The sequence below is a fragment of the Athene cunicularia genome (assembly GCF_003259725.1).
Source record: "Athene cunicularia isolate RWA chromosome 14 unlocalized genomic scaffold, athCun1 chr14_part1, whole genome shotgun sequence".
Taxonomy (NCBI): Eukaryota; Metazoa; Chordata; class Aves; order Strigiformes; family Strigidae; genus Athene; species Athene cunicularia.
Window position 1 is genome coordinate 3666655 of NW_020799118.1, and position 26286 is coordinate 3692940.

General features: G+C 38.9%; 1 protein-coding gene across 1 annotated transcript; it reads right to left on the reverse strand.

The window, feature by feature from the left end:
- TEKT5 (tektin 5) lies at nt 1-25715 on the reverse strand. Its single transcript, XM_026859071.1, has 7 exons — nt 25042-25715; nt 23766-23845; nt 22009-22079; nt 20218-20361; nt 16805-17027; nt 3521-3675; nt 1-214 (listed from the first exon to the last, which is right to left on the reverse strand). Exons 1-7 carry the CDS (start codon nt 25604-25606, stop codon nt 1-3), a joined length of 1452 nt encoding a protein of 483 aa, XP_026714872.1. The 5' UTR covers nt 25607-25715.
- Between the last annotated feature and the right edge of the window lie 571 nt (nt 25716-26286).

Here is a 26286-nt window from a genome sequence, read left to right on the forward strand (position 1 = left end):
TCAAGTGTAGCCAAAGAGCTGTGGGGTGCTGGGGAAGACTTTGTGCATGTCCATACACTTCTTGTCAATAAAGAAGGAGTTTGCCTTCACAGAAATTTCATGTTCCAGCTTTGATTTGTAAAGGTTCAGCATCTGGAGACTATCATAGGCTTCTTGCAGACGTCGCTTTAAGATCTGTAAGGTGTCATCCATAGTGCAAACCTCAGTGACAAGTCTGAAAAAAGAGAAGGGGATAGGTTGCTCATGTAACTTCAGCAGTCCCTCACCACGTTGCTTTTTTGACAGTGGTCAGGTCATGCTTTCAGGCAGGATTTGAACAGCTGTCTTGGACTGAATCAATATGAAACCTATTTGGCTAGCTAGCTTGCATAGCACCTGTAAGAAGTGATGATTTCTTCCTTGTGTTGACCTTCAATAGCAGATTAAGCCACTCTGATATATCTAATTGCCATCTTCTTCACTTGGAGCCTCTCGTTTGTGTAGCCTCTCTAGGGCTACCGTGGCTGTCCTGAGCACTTGCATGTGGTCCCGTGGAGTGTGTTTGAGATGGGTGTTACTGGAGAGTATTGGTGTAATTCATGATAGCACGTGCCGCTGCACAAGTTTAAGCTAAAAGTTCTGCATTTGGCACAGAAGCACGTTAATCAGAACAAGAATCACCAGAATAACTACTGAATGTAGAGCTCTGAAATCAAGATTTTCTGTGAGCTAATGCTAGCCACGTTTCTTCTGATGGCTTATCACTGGAGATGTGGCAAATCTTCTTGTATAGTCACTGAGCTGGTAAATTCTGTACGACTGTCAACTTTGTGTTTTGTCTATTAATTGCTCAGCCTGCTATAGACTGTAAGAAAGATTTTTTTTTTTTTATTTTTTTTTTTCCCCCCCAGAATCTACTGTAACTTGTTTTGGGATAGCCCCAGCCGTTTCAGTACAGAAAAACTAGACTCTATTAATTTGTTTTCTGTCTAATCCCTTCAACTACAAAGTTGGCAGCACACACAGAGAACAAGTGCCAAATCAGCACTTCCTTTTAAATAAACAGCAAACTCAGATAACATTTACATGTTACAAAGAAATGGTTCATTTGATATTTTCTTTCCCTGTTACAGTTGAGCTATCAGGCTGAATTCCTTCTTGCTTTAAACCACATGAGAGAAATACACTTAAATTATTTGAAAGTGAATTAGCAAATGGCTTTACTTTCGCAGATAGGATTTTATCTCTAAGAAAATATTTTTTATTTGAGATGTGAGCTCAACCAAATATTGTGATAGAAAAAAGTGTCCAAATTTCAAATACCCTGTCTGAATTTCTATTTCTAATTGCAGTTATGTTCATCAAAAAACATAACATTCAATTATTTGGATCAGATAAAGCATCCAACATAACCTGGTCTGGATTAGGGAGCTGTGGTAGAGCAAAATTCATATGCATTGGAGGAAGGAGAATGAGATACATTAATTACCTGTCAATACAACTACATCTAGTAAGCAAGTGTACTTGTATAAACACTTTGGTTAAATTATTAGAAATCATATTAGACTGACAGAAAACTTGCATGTATGTTAATCCCAAAATACTTCTGAATAGCTGTGCAACAGTTAGTGAAACTCTAGATAAACCTAGAAGCTAGTAGGAGTTAGATTTATTCAGAACCCCTGTGTACTTCTTGCTTTTAAATATGCCATGTTAATGTCCTTTCACTCTAATTGAAGATGATATTCAAAGACATTCTGACATTCCAGTGACTTCAAATGAAGCTTCCAAACTTTTTTAGACAGGACACTTTGGAACATCACCAGCATCGCTGTCAGTTGTGGGAGGAAGAAGATATAATGTGATGCTGCATTTTTGATCCTAAATCAAATAAGTTTTACATCTTGGATACATGCAGTCCTGCTGACCAGCCTGCTATCAATCATAATGCTGCAGATATTTTTGCAGAAGAGATCTTCAGGGAAGACTCAGATTGAGTATAAAACTGAAGCTGTGTATTGATATTTAAGGCCCTCTTGGTCTGATTTTTTTTAATAAAATGCTCATACTAGCTTACTTGCATCCCTAACTGATGGTGTGGTGGTAACTGAAGTGGCAAATGATCTGCTCCTATAGTAAATGTAACTGAATGCTACAGCATAATCGGAAGGTTTTCTGGTTTCTTACAGCTGAACTGCATCTAGAACAGGCATTATTTATGTGATATGAAAGGCCACATGAATAAAACTATCCAAATGGATATAAAAGAATTCAGATCCATTGTGACTGAATGGATGTGGAGAGCAGAGCATGAACTTGAAGAAATCAAATATATGGATATGTCAAAGTCAATGTCAGGATCCGATTAAGGAGGTATGAGGCTGAAAAAAGATATATTGCATTGTACTATTTATGTTTTAAAGAGTTAGGAAAAGTGAAAAGATGCCAGTACAATAAACCATGATTTATTGCCACTTCCTTGTTTGAATAGAAGCTTTCTGAGCTGATAAAACACTGTTTAGGAAAAATAAGTACTCAGTTTAAGCATTATGTACTTCATTAATGTCATTCTATGTGAAGCTGTTGTGTACAGTGGGATTTGCTAGAGACAAAAAGGGAATAGTTTTCTACTTGTCATAAAAATACACAAAATTTTTTTTACTGGTCTGTGAAATTCACTCCAGCTATGGGAGGAACCCTGATGCAGTATTTCTTAAGAAAACGCTCACAGAGCACTTTGAAGACAGTATTTTTAAAAAGATATACTTGATAAGGTTCTTCTGGAACACTGATGTGTTCTGACTGGATTGGAGGGAGATAAATGGGATTAAAATTCAGAAGATCCCTCTTCAGTCACGAGGGAAGGAAGGCTGGTATCTCAGACATCCTCTTGTATATCCCAAAAGACACACTACACACCATCCGATGGATCGTAGCACAGGGATGACCAAGCTGATGCCAACGTGTGCTGGGAAGCCCCCACAGCTATATAACCAAAATGTGCACCAAATGAGCTAACCCGTACCAAGATGATACTAGAATCACGATATAGTTGAAAATTAGTTGAGGCAGTAAGAGATGCTGCCTCATTCTTATTTGCAATTAACTTTTTAAGGAGTTTGACCATTGCATAGAGTTTTTTTGCATCAAAAGAATTTTTTCTGGGATAACATGTTTCTAAAATTAGGTATTTCCTAAAGTGAAATCTTGTATTTCATAAAGAACGGGATTAAAATCAATTCCTAAGTCCCAACTGGGACATGAGACTGAATGCCAAAAGATACCAGCCACCAAAAACCCACTGAGCTATTAACTGTCCTGGGAGAGGGACTCTAAAGGCAACTACACACATTGAACATCAGATCTGTCGTCCCATTATTTCAACATAGCTACATGGATTTGACTTCTTTCTCCCAGAATTTGTATTGCAATGTAATTAATGCAATTCTAATTTCATCAGACTGGATTCACACTGTCATTAAATTTCCTGTTGTTGAGTGGCTGATGAAGGAAGGGACAGGGTAGTCTGGCCTTTACTTACTGAAGGTGAGGTGCGTCTCGGCAAAGTTCTATATTGGGTCGTTTAGTTCTTGCCTCCAGGCAGGTCTGAGCCACTTTCAGTGGGTACTCCTTTGCCTTTATAGATCTCTCCAGTAACATGATTGTATCTTCTGTCTGGAAGATTTCTTGAAGAAGCTGAACAAAGCAGAACATGTTTGTAAGCCTCATGTGCATATGAAATCAGAACTCACCTCAGCTTTTAAACACTCCTGTTGGAACTGCTTCCATTCTGACATGTCATTTTGCTTAATTTAGAGGAGGAGATTACTATAAACTCGCATCAATCAGATGGATTTGTGTAATGTTGCCTTGATCTTGCCATTTCTTTAAAAGGACATATGGTAATCAAATCTCCTAGGAGAGCCAGGAGGAGTGGGCCATACACTCATACATCACATGAAAGCATTTAATGAAGCTGTTCCTGGAAAACAGGTAAACAACTTCCACTAAGAAATGCACTGTCTCTTTCCTGTTATAAAATGAAGAAATTTGTAGGCAAATTGGAATATAAATTTATTACAAGCAGAAGAGAAGCATTGAATTATTGTGATGGGGGAAATTCCAACGGTGTTTTTGTGATAAAGCCATTTTCATAGAGCAGTGTTTATAGCTCTACGGGGACCTATTTCCATTTTGCAACACTATCGAATTTTTTTTTCCTAAATAAAAAATATCTGCTGCTTGATCTATGAATATTTTGCAAAGGTAAAATTCCAATAAACTGTCATTTTCATTTAAACTTTCATTCAATTCTTATTTCCTTTTGCCTCATAAAAATTCATTAGCAATCAAATATGTCCCCTCTGCAATTGTTTCATACTCCAAGTATTTTGGGGACATTTGCTCCAAGAACATATGAACACAAGTCATCTTCATGCTGAAACTAGATTCTCAAAGTTTTGAAAACTCCATGGGGAGCTGTAGAGGGAAGACCAACTTCCTTTAAAGGTTTTTTTTCTGTAAATGAAGAAGATAGATTGAAAGATTACTAAAAAGGAGAGGCTCATGGAATTAGTTTAGCACAGTTTGTAGTTGCAGTGAGTTTTATCATATAATTATATCACCCCTGAGAATCCTTTAAGTGCTTCCTATATGTTTTAATATGTATGGAAAAAAATGAGACAAATAGCAAGGGAAAAGTTTTGCTCGGTCTTAAAAAAGAAAGCAGGAAGAAAATGTTTCTATTCAGGTAACACTTCCCAGCCAGTTGATTATGATGTTACTTTCATTTATCAGGATTTATTGCAGCCAGTGTGGTGAACCTGTTCAAGCTTTTCCCGTAGACAGCTTTAAAATGGAAGAGAAAAAATTGAACTAATGTAGTTTCTCAGCCAGTCTACTAGAATCAAAGCAACATGAATTTCAACAACCACTAAAAATGGCGTAATATGATTTAAATTATGCTGCTATTTAGATCTTGCCTACACACTAAGTTGTTACCAGGTTTGCTAATGATGTGTGTGGTTTGAAAATTGAATTAGTTCCTGCTCCTGAAAGGTTATTTATAGACAAAATCCAAAGAGTTAAAGATGCCAGAAACCTGCTCCCCAGTCCAAATCCTTAAGGGCTTGTTGACACTGCATAGTAGAGCAATGTGAAAGCTCTCCTGGCTAGCACTGTCCCAACCAGTTCAACCCTTACAGCAATGCAATTTTCCAGCAGATGAATCATCTTGAGCCCTGAAGCAGCAGCATATGAACATGACTGTACTGATCTGAAGCCAGGTCCTCACGCTGTACTGAGCCCTTTGGGTCCAAGGTTAGTTCTCACAGAGCTGGCTTGAGAGCGTCTTCACCCAAAGAGCAGCCTTTATTGCTTATAGACTGCAGAGAAAAAAATCTGGTTTATTATGAAGGGAACACAGTATGGAAGAACATGAAGCTAACAGTAGTAAATTTCTCCCTATAACTTTATTCTGCAGTGGTTCCTTCTTAATTAGATAATCACTGTAAGCTATCTGTATTTTAGAGGAAATATTTATGCAGGTAATCCAGTGCGCTTTGGTAGCTTTTGTTTTGCAGAGGAACTACTTATGCTTAGAGTGTACTGTTAGATACATCATTTTACATCTTTACAATTTTATCAGTTGCATGTACTTATTTCTAAAGATAAAAACCAAGGGAAAGAGACTTAATGAAGTTAAATGTCTTCATTATGCATCAAGCCCACATCCTTCCTTTTCCCTAATAACACTTTTGGGTCTTCTGCTGCTCAGAAGCTGAATTTATGCTGTTGTCAGAATTTTGCTATTATGTCCCTAAGAGGTGTGTGTTCATCTGTACATGACAAAGGTGAGGTCCAGCTCCTAGGTAGGCTGCTCGTGATTAAGAGGATGTACGTCAGGGAGTTTTACAAGCCTGTCAGTCCTATTCTTTGCTCCCACTGTTTGCTTTCATTGCTAAACAAAAACATCAACCTGTGGGGACATACAAGGCTGTGAGGCAAAGAAAATACACAGTGTTTTTAGAGGTCACCCGCTGCTTAGCAGGGTCCTCCTTTCCTGTGTTTATGTTATAGCTTCTGTCACTACAGTGGTGTTTCCCATGCTACGCCTTACAGCGTGCAAGTGAGCCAGATTCACTGTGACATAGTTCTGTTACCTGCAGTGGGATGTTGTGAGGGTGTTGACCTCTTACATCAATTCTACTTAAGATTTGGAGCAAGCTGTAAGCAGATTTAGTTCTCTTTAATAAAAAGTGTAATTCAAAGTAAAAACAATGAAACGGAGCAGCACATATCTCAGTCCAGTAAGAACTGGGCAAAGTTATGTCTCAGTTTCAGAAAGGACAGAGTGGGTTATTAGTTTTCTACTTCTGGTGGAAGAGGACTTGCACTCAGGTCAGATTCTGGGTCGGACCTTTGTGGTTCAGACTTTGAGCTTTGTTGGTAGTAAAACTTTCTCTCTCGGGCAGCAGTTGGAAATGGTGTGATTCACCTTTGTGGAGCAAATCTATCAATGAAACCACACAATTAAAACAGCCCAGAGCACTTTGTTAGAAATGAACCCTGACTGTGAAACCAGCTCCCCAAACTGATGCTGCAGTTTGTAAATGTCATTGTGGTAAGCATGTAGTGTAGTCTCTATCCTAATACTTTCTGTCCTGTGCTAATATAAATCAAAACATTTTAATTTATTCAGTGAGTGGAGTTAGGTTACAAGCTCTCTTACACTTAATTAATGCTAATTCTTCTAAACAGGTTAGAGAAGAGGATAAAATTAGTATTTTCTACAAGAAATTTTTTCCTGCCCTCTTTTTCTTTGAAAACAGTATAGGTATCTCGTGTTTATTCCACATATGGAAGGAAAGCAGAAAGCCATCAAAGGGGGGCAGCAGCATGTGCATAGAAACATACTGCAGCAAACTATGTGAGCATTACACAAATTTATAAGAGGACATGGGAAGAAATTTAGTAGTCTTCAGTATTTCCAGTAACAGTGCCAATCCTCTGCCACAAATCCTTATTATATAAGGGTTGCCCATAGCAAACCATGGTCATTCCAGTACTATGTGACAATGCTTCTGTAATGGTTGGGTGCCCTTTGCTCTTTCATTCTGCTTGTGTGAAAAAATAAATTACACATCAAATGGTTTCTTGACATGCAGAAGGAAAAAGCTAGTACAGCCAGCGCTGAGCAGATTGCCCATGTATAAACTGTCCTCAGTCTCTTGGAAAGGCCATTTTCATTAAGCTCAGCTAGCAGAGAGAACTTTAGAAGAGTGGTTTTCTGAACCCCCACTTTTCTCAAGTCGTTTTCTGATGCATTCTCCGTGTGGCAACAGTGCAAGTACAACCGTCAGATCACAAACCCAGATTCAGTAGTAACATTTCAAGTGCAGGAATGCCCATCAAACCTGAGGGTTGTTTCTGTTCCTTTACAGCACTTCTTTGTGCTGCATTGTCAGATAGCACCTGGCTGGGCCTCACTGACCAGTGTACGTGTAGCAAACAGGTGTTCCCCTAGTGACACAGGACCAGGAGACTGTATTGTCCTCTTGTTTAGAATATGCACTTCTCCCATAAATAACGGCATGTAACTCATATAGGACAATAGTAGTTTTGTATCTAGAAGTGACTCAAAGAATTTAGAGATTGCACAGCCTGCAAATTCACACAATGTTAATGTTTGAAAAGGGCGAGCTCTGAAGTCTAAATAGAAAATGTTTCTGTATATTGAGAATCCAGTAGTTCATTAGTTATGAAAAGAGAGCTTTCATCTAAAGGTCACTGAAAACTCAGTTTTATGTTCAACACTTATAGCACTCCATGTTGGCAAAATGTGTAGTAACTACACTCCTGTACCACGCGACTTCACTAGGTGCTCTGGTGTCCTGCTCATAAAGGTAGGAGGAGTCTGCAAGCACGTTGTGCACAGCCAAGGCAATCGAGTAGTGCTACTGAGCAAACTCCTCATTCACTGAAGAAAAATACTGTTTAAACCTGCCTGTGAACTCAAAATTCAAACGTGAAACTATGCATCCATATTTAAACTGTGCTTGGCTGCATGTCAGTGGATGTGGTTTTAGGTTCATTGTGTGTTCTCAAATTATTTCTTACTTTTTTTAAAAAAAAAAAAAAAAAGGCACTGTCATGTAAGACATACAAAGAAAAATGGCCCCGGGGGAACCACCTCCAACGCATCGCAGAAGCTTTGTACAAACAGTTTTTGATTACTCATTCTGGCCACACATTGGATAAAATGATTTAGATAATCTGCTGTACATAAACGGATTGGTGGGGAGGATCACCAGATAGTGTTGCACCAGTCTGCGTCATTTCTGGATGACCTCCAAAGGCAGGAAGCAAAAAAACAACAAATGCTGAGCAGCGTGTTCCTAAAAGAGCGTGGTGAGGCACTGGCTCAGGCAGCTGCCCCGCCGGAAACTTTCCCTTCCAGGACATGAGTAAAGTTTTGTGCTGCAGCATTCTTGAGGGCTTGTAGAAAACTGCGCTCCCACTGTTCTCTCACTTCACCAAGGCCATGATCTTTACGGGCTGGATACAGTTAGACCAAGAGAGAGAGCAGCTGAAGTCACATGTGTTTCATCATGTAATCAGGGTAGACTTATATACAACATAAGTGTTTTAAAAATGCTTCAGTCTGACAGCTATCATGGTTTCTTTGTTGGTTCCAAGGTTTGCTCAGTGTTTAGTAATCCAATGCAAAAAGCAGCAGTCAGGTAATATGGTGGGAGGAACATTCTTGTGCCTCCTCATCTTGTAAACTTCTTTAATATTTTGCCTCTCGGTCAGTTTTTTAAACTTTTAAAATCTGTGTTTCTATACTTAATCCAATTTAATTTGGATTAAGTTACATTTGTTGAGGTTATCATACTTAATTGAATGGTGTAATTGTGACCAATTTCACAATTACATTTAGGATATATGACCACATTATTTGAAAGTAAAACAATGATATCTTGCAATCTTTGGATTACAAGTATAACCCAAACCTCAAATCTGAAATTAATTTGGACCTGACAGTTTTACCATCACGTTGCAGGCAAATTCTTGATAGAGATTACCATGTCCCTTGCTTTGGGTATTTTTAGGGTTTGGTTTTTGATGTTTAATTATGGGTCACTGTTCTATGACTTATCAAGCTTAGTTTTGGGTTTTTTTAATTAGATGGTTGTGGGGAATAGCTCAGGAATCTTAAGAAAAGAAGAAAAACACATTTAAAAGAAAAAAAAAAAAAACAACTAAAAACACATTCCTCAACAGAATGTGACATCAGCAGGGAATGCATTCAGATAGTTTAACTGTATTGAAGCAGAGTTAGAATACTTCTGAGCAGTAACTTCTGTGTGTTTGTGTCTATACTCAATATGGGATGACAGTTTTGTAGTGAAGTACCAGTTTAGTTTGTGACCAGAGAAAATATCTTCAGACCAATGTATTGCACAATTCATCAGGCATATCAGGAGTGGGGAGATTGTTCTGGATCTGGAAATACTGCAAGCTTTTATGTATAAAGCTTCATAACAATGGGAATACAGCTGGCATAAATCAGCCAACAGATCTGAAAGCTAAAGCCTATTATAAGTTCTACATGTGCTAAAAGATACCTGTATAATTCCCAACATTTTCTTTATAACAGTCTTAAATATGACATTTTCGTATTTAAAGAGGAAACTATGAGGATGTAAATGCTATACTTTTGAAACAAAGGCAGCTTTAAATATATATTTGGACACTTAATCTATGTCCTTACACAGGTTGGTCTATTCATCATAGGTTGAACCAGAGGACCCAGGGACCCCGGGCCTTTCATTTGGTCAGTATAACAGTTTACACTCTTATAAATATCCTCCTTCCATTGAATTGCAGTGTGTATTTTCTTACTTCAATCTCTGAAAATAATCCAATCGATTTCACAGTTATATGCCATCAGTTTCTATTTAACTTTCCTAAAAATGTACAAGCTGTTTATTTTAAAACAGCTTTATTAAAATTAAAGGTGGAAAAAACATGGGATCATTTAACTTGGCCTGGATTTTCTAATGTATTTTCAAAATAACAGAGGAAGCCTTAATATACACAAGAAAATGCTTAACTCTTTCATACTTCTTTGCTACACTTTTTACTCTTGAAGAACAAGAATAAGTCTCTGAGTTCTGTTGTATTTGTCCATCTTAAACTGTATTGTGCTTTCAGATACTATAGGACCAGCAATTTTAAAGTGCATTATCATTTAGGAGAACGAAACAAAATGCTATGTTATTAATGCCTTTTTAATGACACTAAACCTGTTCAAAATAACAACAAAACAGGTAGTTTGGGCCTCGTGCATGCTCTGTTTTGTATCGGGTTACCTCATCTGAAAGGATATAGATCCCTTTAACAGAGAGATGTCTCTAGATGGTGCCAGAGAGAAACAGCTGTGGCTCAGGCAGCTGCTCCAGAATACTGATTCTTGTCAGGAATTATATTCTTTTAGTCATTAATGAAATCTCAACCCAGTCACAGTAGGCTAAATTTGTCCTGACTTTAGAGTCAATCCAATGCTTTTGTCTCATGACCCTTTCGAGCCTGAAAATGCTTCTTTTCTAGAAAAGCTACTACATATGTCCATCTGCAAGACAGCCCTTTCTGAGAACAGGCAACAGTTTTATAGATATCTATGAGCACTGCTGTCTTGAACTAAACCCTGTTTGCTCTGCCAAGCCTATATGAATTCCCTGAGTGCAGATGGGTTGAGGAGAGGGAGCAGAGATAGTAGCAACCATCTCAGTTTCTCACACATAAATGTTGTGGGAGAAAGAAGTTATCTTTCTACATCAATGCCATCAAGTCTCACATCCATTCAATCCAGGCTGCCTTTACTCAGCAGCTGTGTGTCCCTCAGTGTGAGAAGAGATTTCTGTTATTTTGCAAATAAATTTTGCAAATAAAAAAACACTTGGATTCATGACAACCTGAACACATCTGATGTGCAGTGACTGTCACTTGATTATGCTAACTCTGGCCTTCCCCGTTCCGTGTTCCCCTTCCAGTAATCCATGACGTGGGCCACTGCTGCATGGCATGCTGAGGAGCCAGGCCTCTCCTACATGGTTTCTCCACTCGCCCATAGTTTGTACTCCAATGTAGTCTATGTAAATCTTTATGATTTCATGAGATTAAGCAACAATTTTAGGAGAGCGAAATCTTTTGTCTTCAAGTGTGTGCCCTAGCTTTCATCCGTAGTTTCTCTTAGTTTTGAGGCAAAAATCTATTCCTATCTTAAATAACTACTTCTTCCTTCAAACAGGTTTTTCCAGGCAAGTTTGAGCTGCCTACACCAACCAGCATGCATCTTCCCACCCACTTCTGAGTCACTTTTTATTAATCTTCTGAAAACTTCACTCTCAAACAAGTTCCATTATTAAATTATAAGATTAACTGTATACCCAGCTACCATGAATGGGTATGAAAAACTTTAAAAACTGACATTTTAAGGCACAAGAAGAGGGAGGGGGGAAAATGATCAACAAAAATATATTTTTAAAGTTATGTGAGGATACACTGGGGGCTGAGATGAAAGCCTTGGTGGGGCAAGTGCCATGGGGAAAGTACTCCCTCTGCTACATACATATTCCTGCCTACAGCTCACAACACTGCTGCACCTCTCCTACACACTTCTTGCATGGGCATCTCCTGTTGTAGTTTAGTATTTCTTTATGTTCCTGTTCAGAGGAGCAGGCTGTTACCTTTTCAACAGCCATAGGAGTGCTCCTTTCAGAACTTCTCAGGTAAGTTTGAAAACTCTTTCAGAGGCTACTTGTTTCTTGGAGTGGGTGGTTATTTTTTACGTGTTTTACTAAACATGTACCTGGTTTTCTAGCTTCTTTCTGATCCCTGTGCTCCTGGGTAGGGGAATAGCAAGGCTTGCCGGAAGGGTGGTGCTGGGCACTCTGCCACTGGGCATAGAAACACTTCTGAGCACAGTACAGGTGTTGGAGCTGGCAGGGATAATCTGCCATTTAGGCATGGTATAAATACTGGACTGTGTAAACATGTCACTTGCTGTCTGGTCTGACTGATTCCCAGAGCTAATGTACGTAAACATCCTGCCCCCTTGGTTATTTCCAGGAGACTGATGCCAAGGTAACTATTTACGTTAATACTAACTTTATGGAAAAGAGATGCAAACATTTTAATGAGGGCCTGGCACAATGATTAAAGGTTTTCCTCCTTTTCCTAAAGATTTGTGTACTTTTACACCAGATGTAAAATATATTTATCATGTTTCCTGGCATAAACAGTTTCTTGAGGCATGCTGAAGAACACATAGCACCCTCCTCTATACTGAATTGTGTACACTCTATTTTCTGTTCACCAGCCTAAAAATCTGGTCCTAGAGCAGCCTGGAGCTTGAAGAGTGAGTAGACTCTTGAAGAATATTTGCATCCCTAACCAACCACATGCTCTGTGAGCCCAGTGATGATGAAACACAGTGGGGCTGTAATACCTTCTTTGGGTTGTGATCTAACCCTTGCCAAATACCTAGTTAGGGCTTCTGGGCTTCTGCCTCCAGCACCTCATTTTTCCAGGGTTCTGCAATCCAAATTCTGGATGAACCTTGGATTGTTCTGACCGAGATTAATCCCAGAACAAAATAAGTAAATTAATCATCGACTTGTGCAGTTGGGATAGAAATGGACATGGGACATCTTCAGTCTTGGGGTCAGAAATAAGTCTTAATTACACACTAAGTCTGCACTGCCTGCAGATCACTAGACTGTTCTGTAGAAATTCCTTTTTAAGCTAGTGCCTGCGGAGATCAGAGCTTTCAGGGGGAACAGCGATCTTGATTTTGAGTTCCTGGTGCTAATGAAGCCATCTACCTGTAGTAAGCTGTTGCAGTGATGAATTCCTTTGTTCTGAAACATAAGTGCTTATGTTATCCATCTAGACTTATCTGGCTTTTGTCTGGCCACCGTTGCTTCTTTTGGTTTTGTCTGCTTAAGTAAAAAGTCATCTATTATGATTCTTTTTTCTTCTGTATAGATGCTTGTGGATTTAGCAAGTTCTCTGCCCCTACTCCAACTGTTATTTGGATAAGCTAAATAAAGCAAGTGTCAAGTGCTACTAACATCACCTTTTTCAGCCTGCTAAAGAGAAAGTTGAGGAACTTATGCTATCAATTGATTGCTTTCCAGTCCCTTTAATCATTCTTGCAGCTGTGATGACTTCCAGGCTTTATACCACACCCTTGCTCCCATAGACTGGGTTTGATTGCTGCTGTAAAGGTGGCAAATTGTCTTAGTCCTCTAGAAGAAAATCAAGCAAAAGCGGGCAGGGAATAATTTTACATAGAAGCTCTACAGTGAACTGGACGGGGACAGGTATAAAAAAGGTTTTCAAGGACAGCATTTCCCTTCTGCGTTTGATAGTTTCCTGTTCAAAACTATACAAAAGCAATTTAATTCTTTCTCCCATGCATATCACTTCTCAGTCTTCTGATAGACTTGGGGTTGTCTGCCTCACCAGCCTGCTTCTCCAGAAGAAGAGGCAGGCAGGATAAGCCAAATAACAGGCAATGAAAATCTGAAGTCAACTCAAGACAATTTCCTGAATATATCAGTGAAGTAACAGTGAGAGCAGACAGCAGCTGGGCTGAGAATGCAGAAAAGTAAATGGGAATCACTTCAACCAGTGCTCTTTGGAGATTTCCCTTGTGCTGTGACTTGGTTACTTTATCTGGTTTTGGAGCCCATTCAGTACTGGGGTTCAGATAAAACTCCAAGTAGAATAAAGGGTAAAAATATATCTGATCTGCCCCAAGACAAGATATCTGTAAGTTGCTAAGCCATCCCTCTAACTAAATGCAAATTTTTGTAGGTTTATAGTAAAAACTGTGATGGGGCAGGTGATATATATTATAAAGTGATGGTGTATGCATGTTTTCATCATGTGTGTTGTCTGATGACTACAGATTGAAGGCATTTGGTCTTATTTGGACTGTTTTAGGCATGAAAAAGAGACAAAGACTGTGTGCCAGGAAGCTTGAATGTTGGGGTTTTGAGAAAGTTATTGAAGGAGCAAAAATCAGTTTTTCAAATGCCTACCAAGAAAAGTTCTTAGGTGCCATCTCTTGGCCTACCTGTACTGGAAAGTGTGTCCAGTTAAGGCAAACTACCTGAAGTCTTTTGTAAGAAAAGAAAATGTGCCATTTCAACATAGGATCATTTTTAGATCATCACCATATTCACACTATTTAGTCTTCTTTTTTTTTTTTTTTTAATTCTTTTCCAGGGTACTGATTTTAGAAAAAAAAAATGGTTGCATTGGGTTCCCTGTAGAGGTTTGTTTTTTGTTTGGGTTTTTTTTTTTGTCTGGAAGAGATTTTGCTGTTTCACAAATCAGAAAAGTATTTTTCATTCCGAAATGGGCTCCAGACCTCATTAAATTAATAATTTTCCTGGTTCCCAGATAGCAAATCTTTTCTGTGCTCATTTTCCTCTCATTTTATGGAGCTAGCCTGCTTAACTTGAAAAATAATTTGGCAGAAAAGATGTCTTTGAGAGTGGCATTCATTGCTTGAGAAGTCAGTGCAAAAACAGCCTTTGAAAGATTGACTGATTTCTTTAAAACGCAAAAATAAAACTGTGGCACCCATTGTCTAATTGCTATTAGATGTGAAGGGAACAGGAACTGTAGTAGCTGCATTTGGCTATAATCACACATCCCAGTGGAAGAACAGAAGTGTGGTAGAATTTAAGAGAAAGCTGTTGCCTGTTTTATTAGACCATATCCTAGCAATTATTACAGACTATATTGCAAGCCTGGAGAAAGAAAGGGTTCTCTGCTATGCTTACCTATAGATAACTGTTAAATGAGCATCCAGTCCTTCTGCCCTCAATTGCCACCTTCTTCCTCTTGTCCTTTTGAGGTATGGTCATGAGCAAGAGAATTAACAGGACTTTTACCCTATGACTTCACCCACATCTTAACCAGCAATGTTTCTGCTCAGTAAACCTGCTGAATTTTCCTTTCCTTTGACAACACTGACCAGCCTGAATTACTCTTCACCAGTTCATGCAGTTTCGTTCTTTTCTAGCATTTTGCTCTTCTGATGTACCTACATTACTGTGGAGTTTGTGATGAGTAAAGTATCTCTGCTATGTATATGCTAACTAGTAACTCAGCAGTAACAGCAGCATTGGTTCATAGAGTGCAATCTTATTTGATACTTTTTTATCCATGTGTACAATGCAAACTAATTATTGTTTATGCAGATATGTTTCTCCAGATAGCTTATTATTGCTATTTAATGGTGTAACTATATAGGGACATAAATACCATTTTTTCCACGATGTATCAGTTGTCAGCAGTTATGTCATAGTGTCAGCTGAACTGCATGAGAAAATCCCTGCTTTGTATGTTGATATTTCACAGTGCACTTTGTGATGCCATATGTGCACCCTCTGCAATCTTATGCTGTAAGTTCTTTTATAAAAAGGGCACTTAAAAGCATTAGAAAAAGGTCAGTGGAAAATGTGAAGCAAATGTTCATAGATTTAAATCTATGAGAAACCTGTATGGCCAATTCAGAGATAAAGTGTTGTAGCAGATAGATGATATACAATCTAAAACACTCAAAAAACTACACTGAACATCTTTCATGGTTTATAAGCATGGAAAAAAAACCAAAAACATTAATTTATGAGCTGTAACTTAACAGATAGTTAGCTCGTTAGTTTGCACTTTCCTAAGTGTCCCTAAAAATAAACTGAAAATGTCTTAAACCTACTTATGGCAAATAGAATGGCAGGAAAACTATTGTTTCCAAATGTGCACTGAAAAATTAGTGTATGTGTGGTTCCTCTCTAAGAGAAAGAGTCTTAATGGAAGAATTTACTGAACCCTGACTGAAGTTACATGAAAGTAACACTGTGAGTCTTGCTAGCTTCACAAGATTTTATCTGTCAGTACAAACGCAGCACCTCTTGTTAACTTCAGAATATATGTTTCAAAATGCAACTAATACACTTCCAACAGACCACTTATTTCAGTGAAAACTTACTGAAAAAGCAATACAGGTGGAGATTAATAGAGGTCTGTCTCTTTCTGTGCCATTTTGGCTGTGTGTAATACAAAGGCAGAAGAGATGTTTGAGAAGTTGACTGTCTGACCCACTCTGAAATATCAGGCTGTTTCTGACCACAGCCAGGCCAAAATTCAGGTTACAGATGTGGAAGTGTATTTATCAAAAGGGAAGGAAGACTTGGACAGTTAATTTACTTGGACTAGTTAATTTAGGGCTCTTCCCTCACTGCTGCGAAATGAAAGTGCAAAAACTTAGTCTTCTCCTTCCTCTAAAACTGATGAATGTGCTGCTATTTGGGGCATGTTTATTTGCACACTTTCCAAAGTTAGTTCACTGTTTAAAAACAAACAAACAAACAAAGTCATTAAGGTACTATTTCTGTATCAGGAAATGGCCTGGAAATGTCATCAATGATTGTAAAATAGAAGAAAACACCATCTGAAATATCTTTCCCCACATTAAACATGTATTTTGCAAATGAAGATAGTGTGTGATTATGGTCAGATGTTGCACAGTTCCTTGTAAATCCTTGTCATCTTGTCAGTCTGCCTGCCTGAGTAAGCTCTTCTCAGGCCATGTGTGAATCAAATGCAGTTTGAGTAAAGGCAATACAGGTATAACTTTTGAGGAGGTGCTTATTCAGGAAGGATGTAAACTCTAGAGAAGATTTCCACACCTTTTGGGTACAATTAAGATAAAATGCAACTGCCAACTCTTGGTGAATCTTACCTTGCCCAGTTGTGCTTGGAGTTTGTTCTTTGCGTCAGCAACTTCAGCAATACGGTTATTAAAGGCCAGGTTGGTACTGATGAAATGATTCCACATCTCCTGAGATGTGTTCTTCAGTCCAGCCTCTGCATCATTTCGGAGCTTGACAGAGTTGGCCCTTGCATGTTGAGAGCCCCTGATGTTGTCTTCACTGAATTTAGCCCATGTTGCAGGAACTGAAATACTACTAAGAAATCTAAAAGAAGAGGAAAATAAAGTAAAAGTGTGGGTGAACCATTTTCTGTCAGTGATAATTACACTGAATTACACTAAGCGCTCATCCATTGATTTGTGCAGTCGCATACATCAGGTGATTCTATGGGTTTCACAGCCACTTTTTTACCTTTTTTTCCTTTATAAACCAAAGATTTGGCAACAACGAGCAAAGATCTTTGGAGAGCTGTTGTTTCATCAGTGTTTCTATGGCTTGCTTCAATACTGTAGCTACTGACCTAAAGGTCTTAGTGGCCCTGGCATCAACATCAAAGTAAGTAGGTTTACGTTTTGCTGTATAAAGAATGACCTTTTCCTGCATGATTTTTGTTTATTGGTGCCTAAAGTAGTTTTTCGGGATCAGGTATGAATGTCAACATGCGGCTTCTTCCTGTCTTTAACAGGATGGGTGATGGTCTGAGTTCACAGCTACTGCATCTCAGCTGAAATTTGACTCATTTCTCTGTGTCAAGTTTCAGAGTGCCTATGGCTTTGATGGATTGTTAGATTATTTAGCATGATCTCCTGCACATTGCACACCATCAGATTAGATTTAAATATCATCTACTTTTGTGAACCCTTAACATTTATCTGGGGAAAACAGAGTTGTGTGTCACCAACCACCAGAGAAAACGAGAGCCCAACTTAGTTTAGGGAAAATGATCAAGAAAGCAAAGGAGAATTGTTACAGAGCTCTTCAGACAGCGCTGGTCTGCTATCAGAGCAGCCCTTCCCTAAGAGATATGTAGGACTTACATAATAAAACATGTGACTCTAGCCTAGTAGCCTTCATCATCAGAAAGCATGATAGCAGGAAAATGGATAAGGCACTGACTTAGGAGTGAGGAGAACTGGAATTTTCTCCCAGCCTCAACACTGTCCTGCTGTGTCATTTGGATAAGTATCTCCATCCTCTTATTTCTCCATGTATTAAAATGAACACCTTTGCTTTAACTTACAAGGCTATTACAGGTAAATACAGTAATATCTGTGAGACAAGCAGAAATGGCTTTACTATGATAAAGCCTATGAATATACAAAGGAAGACTGAACATAGGGCTCCTATGCTGCAAAATGCCACTCATTAATGTTCCTGCTGCAATGTCCTGTACGTAAACAAACTTTGGGATGCTTGGTTTCATGTCCAAGCTTCAAAGATGGCCATCATTATCATAATTAGTTGAACATAAATCCTGGACTCAGATCTTTCTGAACCAGAAGTCTGCAAGGCTTTAAACTTGCAGCCTGAGCCTCTGGCTTGAAAGCTGCTGGTGCAGTTCTCTGGAGTTAAATTCACCACTTTCTTTAATGCACTGCTTAGCCTACTCTTTCACCCAGAAATATTTAGCTAATTTTATGAAAAGGTACAGATATTTTACTTGCCAAATTGAAAGGCTGAGACAACCTTCTGTGTTTGACTTCTTTCTCCACACAAAACTCTTCTAAGAATTATGCCTGTGTGTTAAACTCTGCAGGGACAGGTCACTATTTTTTTTGAGTTTCACATTTACTCCAGATTTTAATTGAACGCTGAGAGTAAATATTAAGGGATGCAAAAAAGAAAAAGCTAATTTTGTCAGTTACTGTTTTCTCAGTGGCCTTTTTTTTCAGTTTTTCATAGGGTATTTCTCTCTCCCCAAAATGAAGTACTGATCTTCCTAAATAATTTGGAATTCCTTAGTGCTACACATTTATTTAGGCTGTTTCACTGAAAAGTTTCAGGTAACCAACCTGATACCATAGTAAAGTGCATAAATCAGTGTACTAAACCTGAGCTGACATTGCCCACACCTGCAGATCCAGACAATCTCAGTGTACTTTCTGAAGGGTATTTGGCTTGGGAGATTTTTTTTTCCCCTCTATGCTCTGATGAATTATATTAAATTTCCTCATCAGAATATTAAATTTCTAAGTAGGCTTCCATCTTGACTATCTGAAATACTTAGTACTTAATCCGTTCTTTAACATAGCTTTTTCAGACTGTAATTTATCCAGCTGGCTCTGTTGAGGCAGAAAACACCTGCTTTGCTCCTGAGTGCTGCAGGTATGTCTCAGTCTGCCAAATGGTTTCAGGAAGATGTTAATGAAAAATGGCATTTCTTTGGATAATGGTTGGTGAGAAAGGAAAAAGGCTGTAAAACTTATCCACATGAATCTGCTTTTTACTAGAGCTGACAAGAATAATTTTATTCATTGCTAATCCTAAAAGTAGGTAGTGTTACTAGAGTCAGCAGAATGCCTGCCAAGTTTCCTTCGGATATGCCCTCATTTCAGTAGTGAATGAGGTGGTCTTTTAATGAAAAGCAGAACATAAGTAAACAAACAATACTGATTTTTTTTTTCTCCTTCCAACAAGACAAAGTCTTATCATTTGAGATTGTGAAGTACATTCACCACTCACATACTGCTGTGTTGAAGAGTGATAAGGGTACTGACAAGTCATTAGCACAAAAATACTGCCCTCTATTGCAAGCTGCTTTTCTGCTATCGCTTTTGGTTTGGATGCAGTTCTTGATGCGGCCACTACTACTAAAGAGTTTCAAATCCATATACAATTGGGACATTTTAGTTCAGCCTGTAATGATAAAGCTATGCCATATCCTTTTAATCATTCTGTTTAATACATATCTCTGTATAGCTTGATGGACTAATTTCCAAATAACCCAAACTATTTTTACAGAAAATATATCTAGTCTGTGCTGTACACTTGCATGCTGTTTACCACATTGCACTTAACTGCACACCTTAGCTGAATTTTGATTTGATTGGATGTGGTTTTGAAACCTAAAGGCCACAGAACAGTGTAAATCAAACCCATAGGAAGACATCTGCACAAAGGAGTTTGAGGGCAAGAAGTCAGCTGCAACATAGTTGTAAATGATTGTCTGTGCTGAAAAACACAGCTCGCTGCACATCAGTGCTGTTGGTGCTGCAGACTGCCAGCTTCTGCCTGGCCTCCGAAAATGACAGCTGTTAGGAGGCAGGGAATAATTAAGGATGACGGCGAGTTTTACACTAAGGAAAACCAGGGCCATACAGAGAGAGAAGCCACTTCTTTCTATATCACTTCTCACAGATAAGGCTAGGACTTGTGCTGTAATCAGGCGCCTACTTACAGCAGGGAGCACGGAAAGAGAAGGCTACCGTGGCCTCATACTCACGTCCCATCTGCTTTTTCCACTCCATGGTAAAAGCTGATGTTGTCCGATGTGTTCCTCAGTTTAAAGCACTTCTCATCAATAAAATGAGCTGAGTTTTTGTCACAAAGATCCTGCTCCAGGGCATGCTGTGCATCTCTGTTGATGCTGTGAAAGGGAAAGACCTTACTCTGAACCACCGTTAGTGCTGTTGTGCTAAATAGTTAATTGCTTTCGTTACCTTCCTCCAGCACTTCATTTCATAGTTTGTTGGCATTGACAGTGGCTTGAGAACACTTGCTGCTGTAATTTAGCTAGAGGAAGCTGCTGTACTATTCATCTCTTCTAGCCTCTAGCGAGTATTCCCCAAAGAATTGTATTTAACTGACAGCATTTAATAATGTTTGTCATTTTGATGACAGAAAACCACAGGGGTAAAAAACAAGAGGTGTTTTTTGTGTGGTGTGAAAGAAAGCCTCAGAGCAAAAGGGAGGAGGTTTTCAGTGATAACCTTCATGCTAGCACAGCTGTAAGTGAGAAAGAAGAGGGCAGACCAGAGTTGTGGTTTCCCATCTCTCCTGATTTGGGGGAAAAATTCCTTAGCATAATCCAAATTGTACATCACTGGAAAATCAGTTTAAATGTTTCTGCTTGTCTTGATCACAAGAAGGAAAAAATGTTCCTCTATCTCTGCTTTCTTACCCACAAGGAAATTTTGGAGTAACTTAATCTCCTTTGGCTCTTCCAAAAGGGTGGAAGGCCTGGCAGACCTTGGGCTAGAATGAGAGTAATACGGCTGAAGAAAGAATCAAAGTCTTGCTTTCCAGTGCATCAGGAAGACAGCAGACATATTGACATTTTTTGCAAATATAGCTGTTTCTGTGATGTACTTGTTGTCCCTTGGCATTACTATTGGTCTGCCTGATGTGGTGACAGAACTGAATCAAAGGTGACCAGAAATGCCAGCCTAGACAGAGTTCATGCCCCCAAATATGAACGCAGCTTTTATCGGCTCAAATACCCAATGTATGACAGTAGTGGGATGAACTGCAGAAATGCATCTGACTCATGTGAGTCCTCAGTGCCATTACTGAGAACAACCACTTAGAAAATCCACTTGTCTTTTTCACCTGTAACGTAACAATCAAGAACTGTACAATTTTATCTTCCTTGTGAGTACCTGAACTGTTTGTTTTGAGAATCATGTCACATCATATAAACATGACTTTTAAAATTTGTGTCACTTCACTGTAGTTAACAATACACCTAATTAAATAAGATTAAATATAATTTGCATTTACTAGGATATCTGTGTACTCTCAAAGAAATAAAATATATCCCAAAGCCTCCCATAACAAAAAGATACATAAATATACATAAAAATCATTTAAGTCCATTCCATAATTCATCTCATACCTTATGCTGTGCTTAAACTCCTGTTTCTTTTGTAAATAATAAATTTCCTTTGAACTTAGTTTTGTAATTAAAAAAATAAAAATTCCCTTTGAACTCCATTCCAGTATGCCATATAGCAACACTGGCACAGCTAAGCTATAATTTTGGTGTCCCCTAATTTTAATGCAGGATTTCAGATTAAACATGACTTTAAAAATTGAGTCATAGTCATCTTTAAATAGTAAGTATTGCTCATCTGTGATTTAACATACAAATTCTATCATTGGTAAGAATTAGAAGTGGAGAATGATCATCTAACAATGAGCATCTTTGTTATTTTCAGTCTGTCATTAGATACCAGCTAACACTGAAAGCTAACAGCTTTCCTATCTTTAAACCCAGAATTAAACGTAGTCTTACCTCAGCTGTTGACTGATATTGTGTGCCAGTTTTGTCAATATTTCTTGACAGTCCTTGAATACATCAACCTCCTAAAGTGGCAAATATACAGTGTCAGTGCTTTCATCAAATTTCATTTGTTTTAGTGAATTTACCCTTTTTATTCTGCATTCTAGATGTTGCAACCATCTCACATACCTCAAATGCAATGTAGGTCAAGAAGGGATGTGTTTTGGTCCCTCTTCAGTGCTTCAAAGTTGTATCTCTTGGCTTGGTTTTGTATGGCTTTTTATAGCACATCATGCATGTTAGTGTATTTTATTGGATGGAGTTATTCTGATAAGTATAAAGTCAAATTTTTTCTTGGGTTAAGTATAATGAAGACACTTGAAACATGAACCTTAATCCATTGAACTATCCTCTCTCACTACTTCTACATTTTTATTGAACAATACAAATATTTTGCTAATCGTGGAGTAGGTTAAAAATATATCTGATTTCAGAAACAGGATCCCTAAGGAAGTATATCGTATTCTTCAAAACTATAAGTATTTGTCAAAGAAATTCAAAGCCAGGTTCCACTCATCTTAAAATAAATTTAAAAATACTCAAACCAACCACACTGAAAACTATACAAACATGGTAATTATGGTCCCTCAAACAATATTATGATGTTCCAGCCTTTTTCCTTTTTTAAAAAGTCTGGTTTAGCCCAACATACCTTCTTACCTAAGTGTATATAGTTTTGTGAGTTTTGAAACAGAGAATAAAGTGTTTTAAATCATTTGGAAGTCATTAAGATACCCCAAATTTAAAAATACCAGCGCTGTCTCTGTACTTGTATAGTATGTGTAGGAGTGACAGCAACTTTAGAACTGGCTTTCCTGTTATTACAAAATGAGCCTTTGTGGTCCTTTATTGTCAATCTCTAGCTTGCTCCATACTCAGAACAGTCCTTGGGGACATCAGGCAAATAGCCTTTAACTTTCATTTTCAAAAAAATAATTTTTAAATTTGTGTGGAACATTTAGCAATATTTCATCCTACCCTGAATTCTCAAGCTAAACTAGGTACTGAAATACTTAAACTAATATATATTATCTCCTTGATTCTTCATTAAAACTCTAAAACTTCAAGCTGCAGGCTGTAGGCTCTGGACGAGCATCTTGGTTGTCCCAGTGGTCTGCACATCCTTCTGTATCCAGAAGAGTGCTTGAATCAATGCTATTGTCCCATAATCTTCTTTTCTACTATTTTTGTTCATAATAGAAGTTCTTTCAAATATGTTATCAAAATGTTATTTGATTTTTTTTTTTATTTAAAAGATTTTAGCAAGCACTACTATCTCATCTCACTGTCTTTGTTCAGTAACACTGTATATACAGCAAGGCAGTAAACCAGCGTTTTATATTGTAAGCCCTAAGAACTTCTCAGATGTTATAGTGCATGGCCCAGAAAACAATCTTGAGAAATGTTTTTACCTTGGTTTATAGGATCAGGGAAGGTAAAATTGGACAAGACCTCACAAGGATGCTAGACTATTCCGTTTGCTTCAGGAAGGATGAATGGAACATTAGCCACATCCAATATATATATATATATATATATATATATATATATATATATAGTTTTACCAAATTTCATCCTCTTTTCCCCTCCTCAGTCTTTCAAATGAACGAAAGGAAAAAATTATTGCAATGTTTTTACCCTGATAAATATTTAGTTGGATTTTAGTTATTACCACAGTTTGAAAAATAAACTATTAAGTCTGTTCTTACCTTCATGAGGTTCTTTTCCACATCATCATGAACTAAGTCGATGCCTTTCCGCTTCTCACGGTGGTACAAGCATTCTAGGGCTATCTGCAAGCAAAGCAAGGAACATTTGCAGTAGACTCAGTACTGCGTTGTGGAGTGAAACCTTGAACCTTGCTGAAGGGGCCCCTGAGCTGACATGTCAAGTAATGACCATCTATTGAGGGTGGGACAGCTGAGTAGGTAGTTTCATTGCACTGCACTGACCCATCTTAGTGGCTCATTCCTACTTACCTTAATACATGCTTTTAAGGATTAGCTGCCACCATAGCTGCCATTTGGTTAGCTGCTTATTAATAATGCCTCTATCTCAACATGCCCAAGCTTTGCTGTAAATTGTGTGGATTAAAAGACCTGTGGTGTTCTGCACTCACCCATAGCAAAATCCTTTAATCTCATCTCGCCTCGTTCTCCCTTACCCAATGGAAGTTTCATAGCTATGCAAGAGCATGACTGCCTAACTACAGTCATAGAAGAGGGAATTCAGTTAACCCATCCCAGCAGGTTAACTTTACCATTAATGTCTCATCCACTTGTTTAGAACCATACTAGTAAATGATAGAGCATTAGCTAGCACGAAGCCTTTCAGCAGAAAATGTTCTCTGAATCAGTACAGATAGACAACTAAAAAAGTCATTATTGAATACTGAATTTTGGTTTTCTATTTGTACTTGCCTAGAAACATGATAGAGCTTCCACCAGCAGTATTGCAGGTGTTTATGACAGAACTTTGACTCTAGTTTTTGCATGTTTTGAGGTTTTGCTAGAGTCATTCATTGACACATTACTGTGGCTTCTTCTGTTGCAATTAATTTGCCTTTAAGATTCTGGAGAACTTCAAAATATAACACAAATTATATGCTATCCTAAGTGAAAATATTATTTTCACCAAGCAATAGCAGAAAATTCAGAACTAGGTAAGAACATGGGGATATTGCAGCTTGCAAGGCCATCTTCAGCTCTCCTGTAAAGTACTGAGCTGACTGGCCAGTGCCTGAGAAAGACTCAGTCTCCTGGAGCCTCAAGCAGAAAGGAAGGAGAAGAAAACATAGAAATGTCTGGATAGGTTCCTTGGTTGATTTTTTTATATATAGCACCCATGGTGGCCAGGTTTCTGTCTTACTGAGGGTAATGTTTCACCAAGATCTGTCTTGATGAGAACCTTGAAAGTCATATTAGTATTCAACAGAGAATAAAGCCTTTCTGCAGTACAGTCATGAAATAACCAGCTATGTCAAACCTGCCTTCAGTGGTTCTTTCACTTCATCTGCAGCACAATCAAGCCGCTTCTTTGTTGTTTCCAATTGTTGGGTCTCTTTCAGCAGACACTCTAGCTCGTAGATGAGCTCAGATCTCCAGAAATCAATGGTGGAGATCCTCTCTCCCAGGTTCCTTTTACTGTCTTTTTGCATCTTATAAGTCAGTTGATCCTTTTCTTGCATCAGTCTCATTGAATCAGCGTTCAGTCTACCAGCACATTCCCTGGAGTCTTCGGAGCTTTTTAAGTGAACCCTGTTTGCCTGGTGCCAGTCACGAGTGCTGTAGCGGGCGTGCAGGGCAGAGCGTAAGGAAGGCACAACAGTGGGCAGCTGCCTGATGGGATTAAATTGCTTGTCAGACCTGGGAGGGACCGAAGGCACTTTGCAAAGCAGACCGGGCCGCCAGGAGCTGAGGGAGCGGTAGCCGGGTGGGCAGTAGGACTGATAGGTGTCCCTGGTGGTGCTGGTGGGAGTGAGATCCGGGAACAGGCAGCTCTTCTTTGGGCCACAGTAACTGGCTAGCTGCGTGGTACCCAGGAACTCCATCCTGCACTGGGCTCAGGCAGCTGCCCTGGGGCTGTCCCCAGCACCCGCAGCGGCTCAGTGCACCCCCAGGGCCTCTGCCACCCTCCTGGGCTGCGCAGGGCCTTGTGACACTGCGGCTGTGTCACAGAGTTCCGAGGGCTGTTCCATCTGGGCAGCAGCGCTCTGGGGCCTCCCTGCCTACCTCCTGTCCTAGGGCACGTGTGTTTCCCGCAGAGCAGCAGTGCTGTCCCCCATGTGCCGGGACCCAGAGGTCAACACGCGACCTGAGACGACTTGGGTATAGTGCAGAGGAATTTCCTGAAGGCTCACTCTGGTTGGGTCTGTAGGTTTGCCTTCAGTGAGCTTACCTTGAGCAAAACAAAATAAAAGCTTTACTTCAGAGTGGTTCTCGTGTATCAGTTAGTGGCTGCAGGGAAGTGCAGCAGTGGAGACAAGCATTCCGTACCAAAACACAGATTCTGGGAGTCATCCCTTACAATTGTCTAGTGATCTCTGCAGATGGTTTGATCCAAATGGACAAAGAAGAAAGTATAATCATCTTGGGCTTTGCTCTTCCCCTCAGCTATATTCACCTTCCATAAAAAGTATAAAAGATGGGAGACACCTTCATCTGATGATGATTTTTCTCTAGTTTAAAATTATGAGTAATTTCTCAGATAACTTTTCTAATTTTTTTTTTC

Excerpts from the sequence above, each read along its gene's own strand:
- TEKT5 (XM_026859071.1), bottom strand. The coding sequence starts at position 25,606 with ATGGAGTTCCTGGGTACCACGCAGCTAGCCAGTTACTGTGGCCCAAAG. Across the intron at positions 3,676-16,804 it reads TCCAAGCACAACTGGGCAAG|CTTCTTCAAGAAATCTTCCA; the intron begins GTAAGATTCACC and ends TGCTTTGTTCAG. Across the intron at positions 215-3,520 it reads CGAGACGCACCTCACCTTCA|ACTTGTCACTGAGGTTTGCA; the intron begins GTAAGTAAAGGC and ends CTCTTTTTTCAG.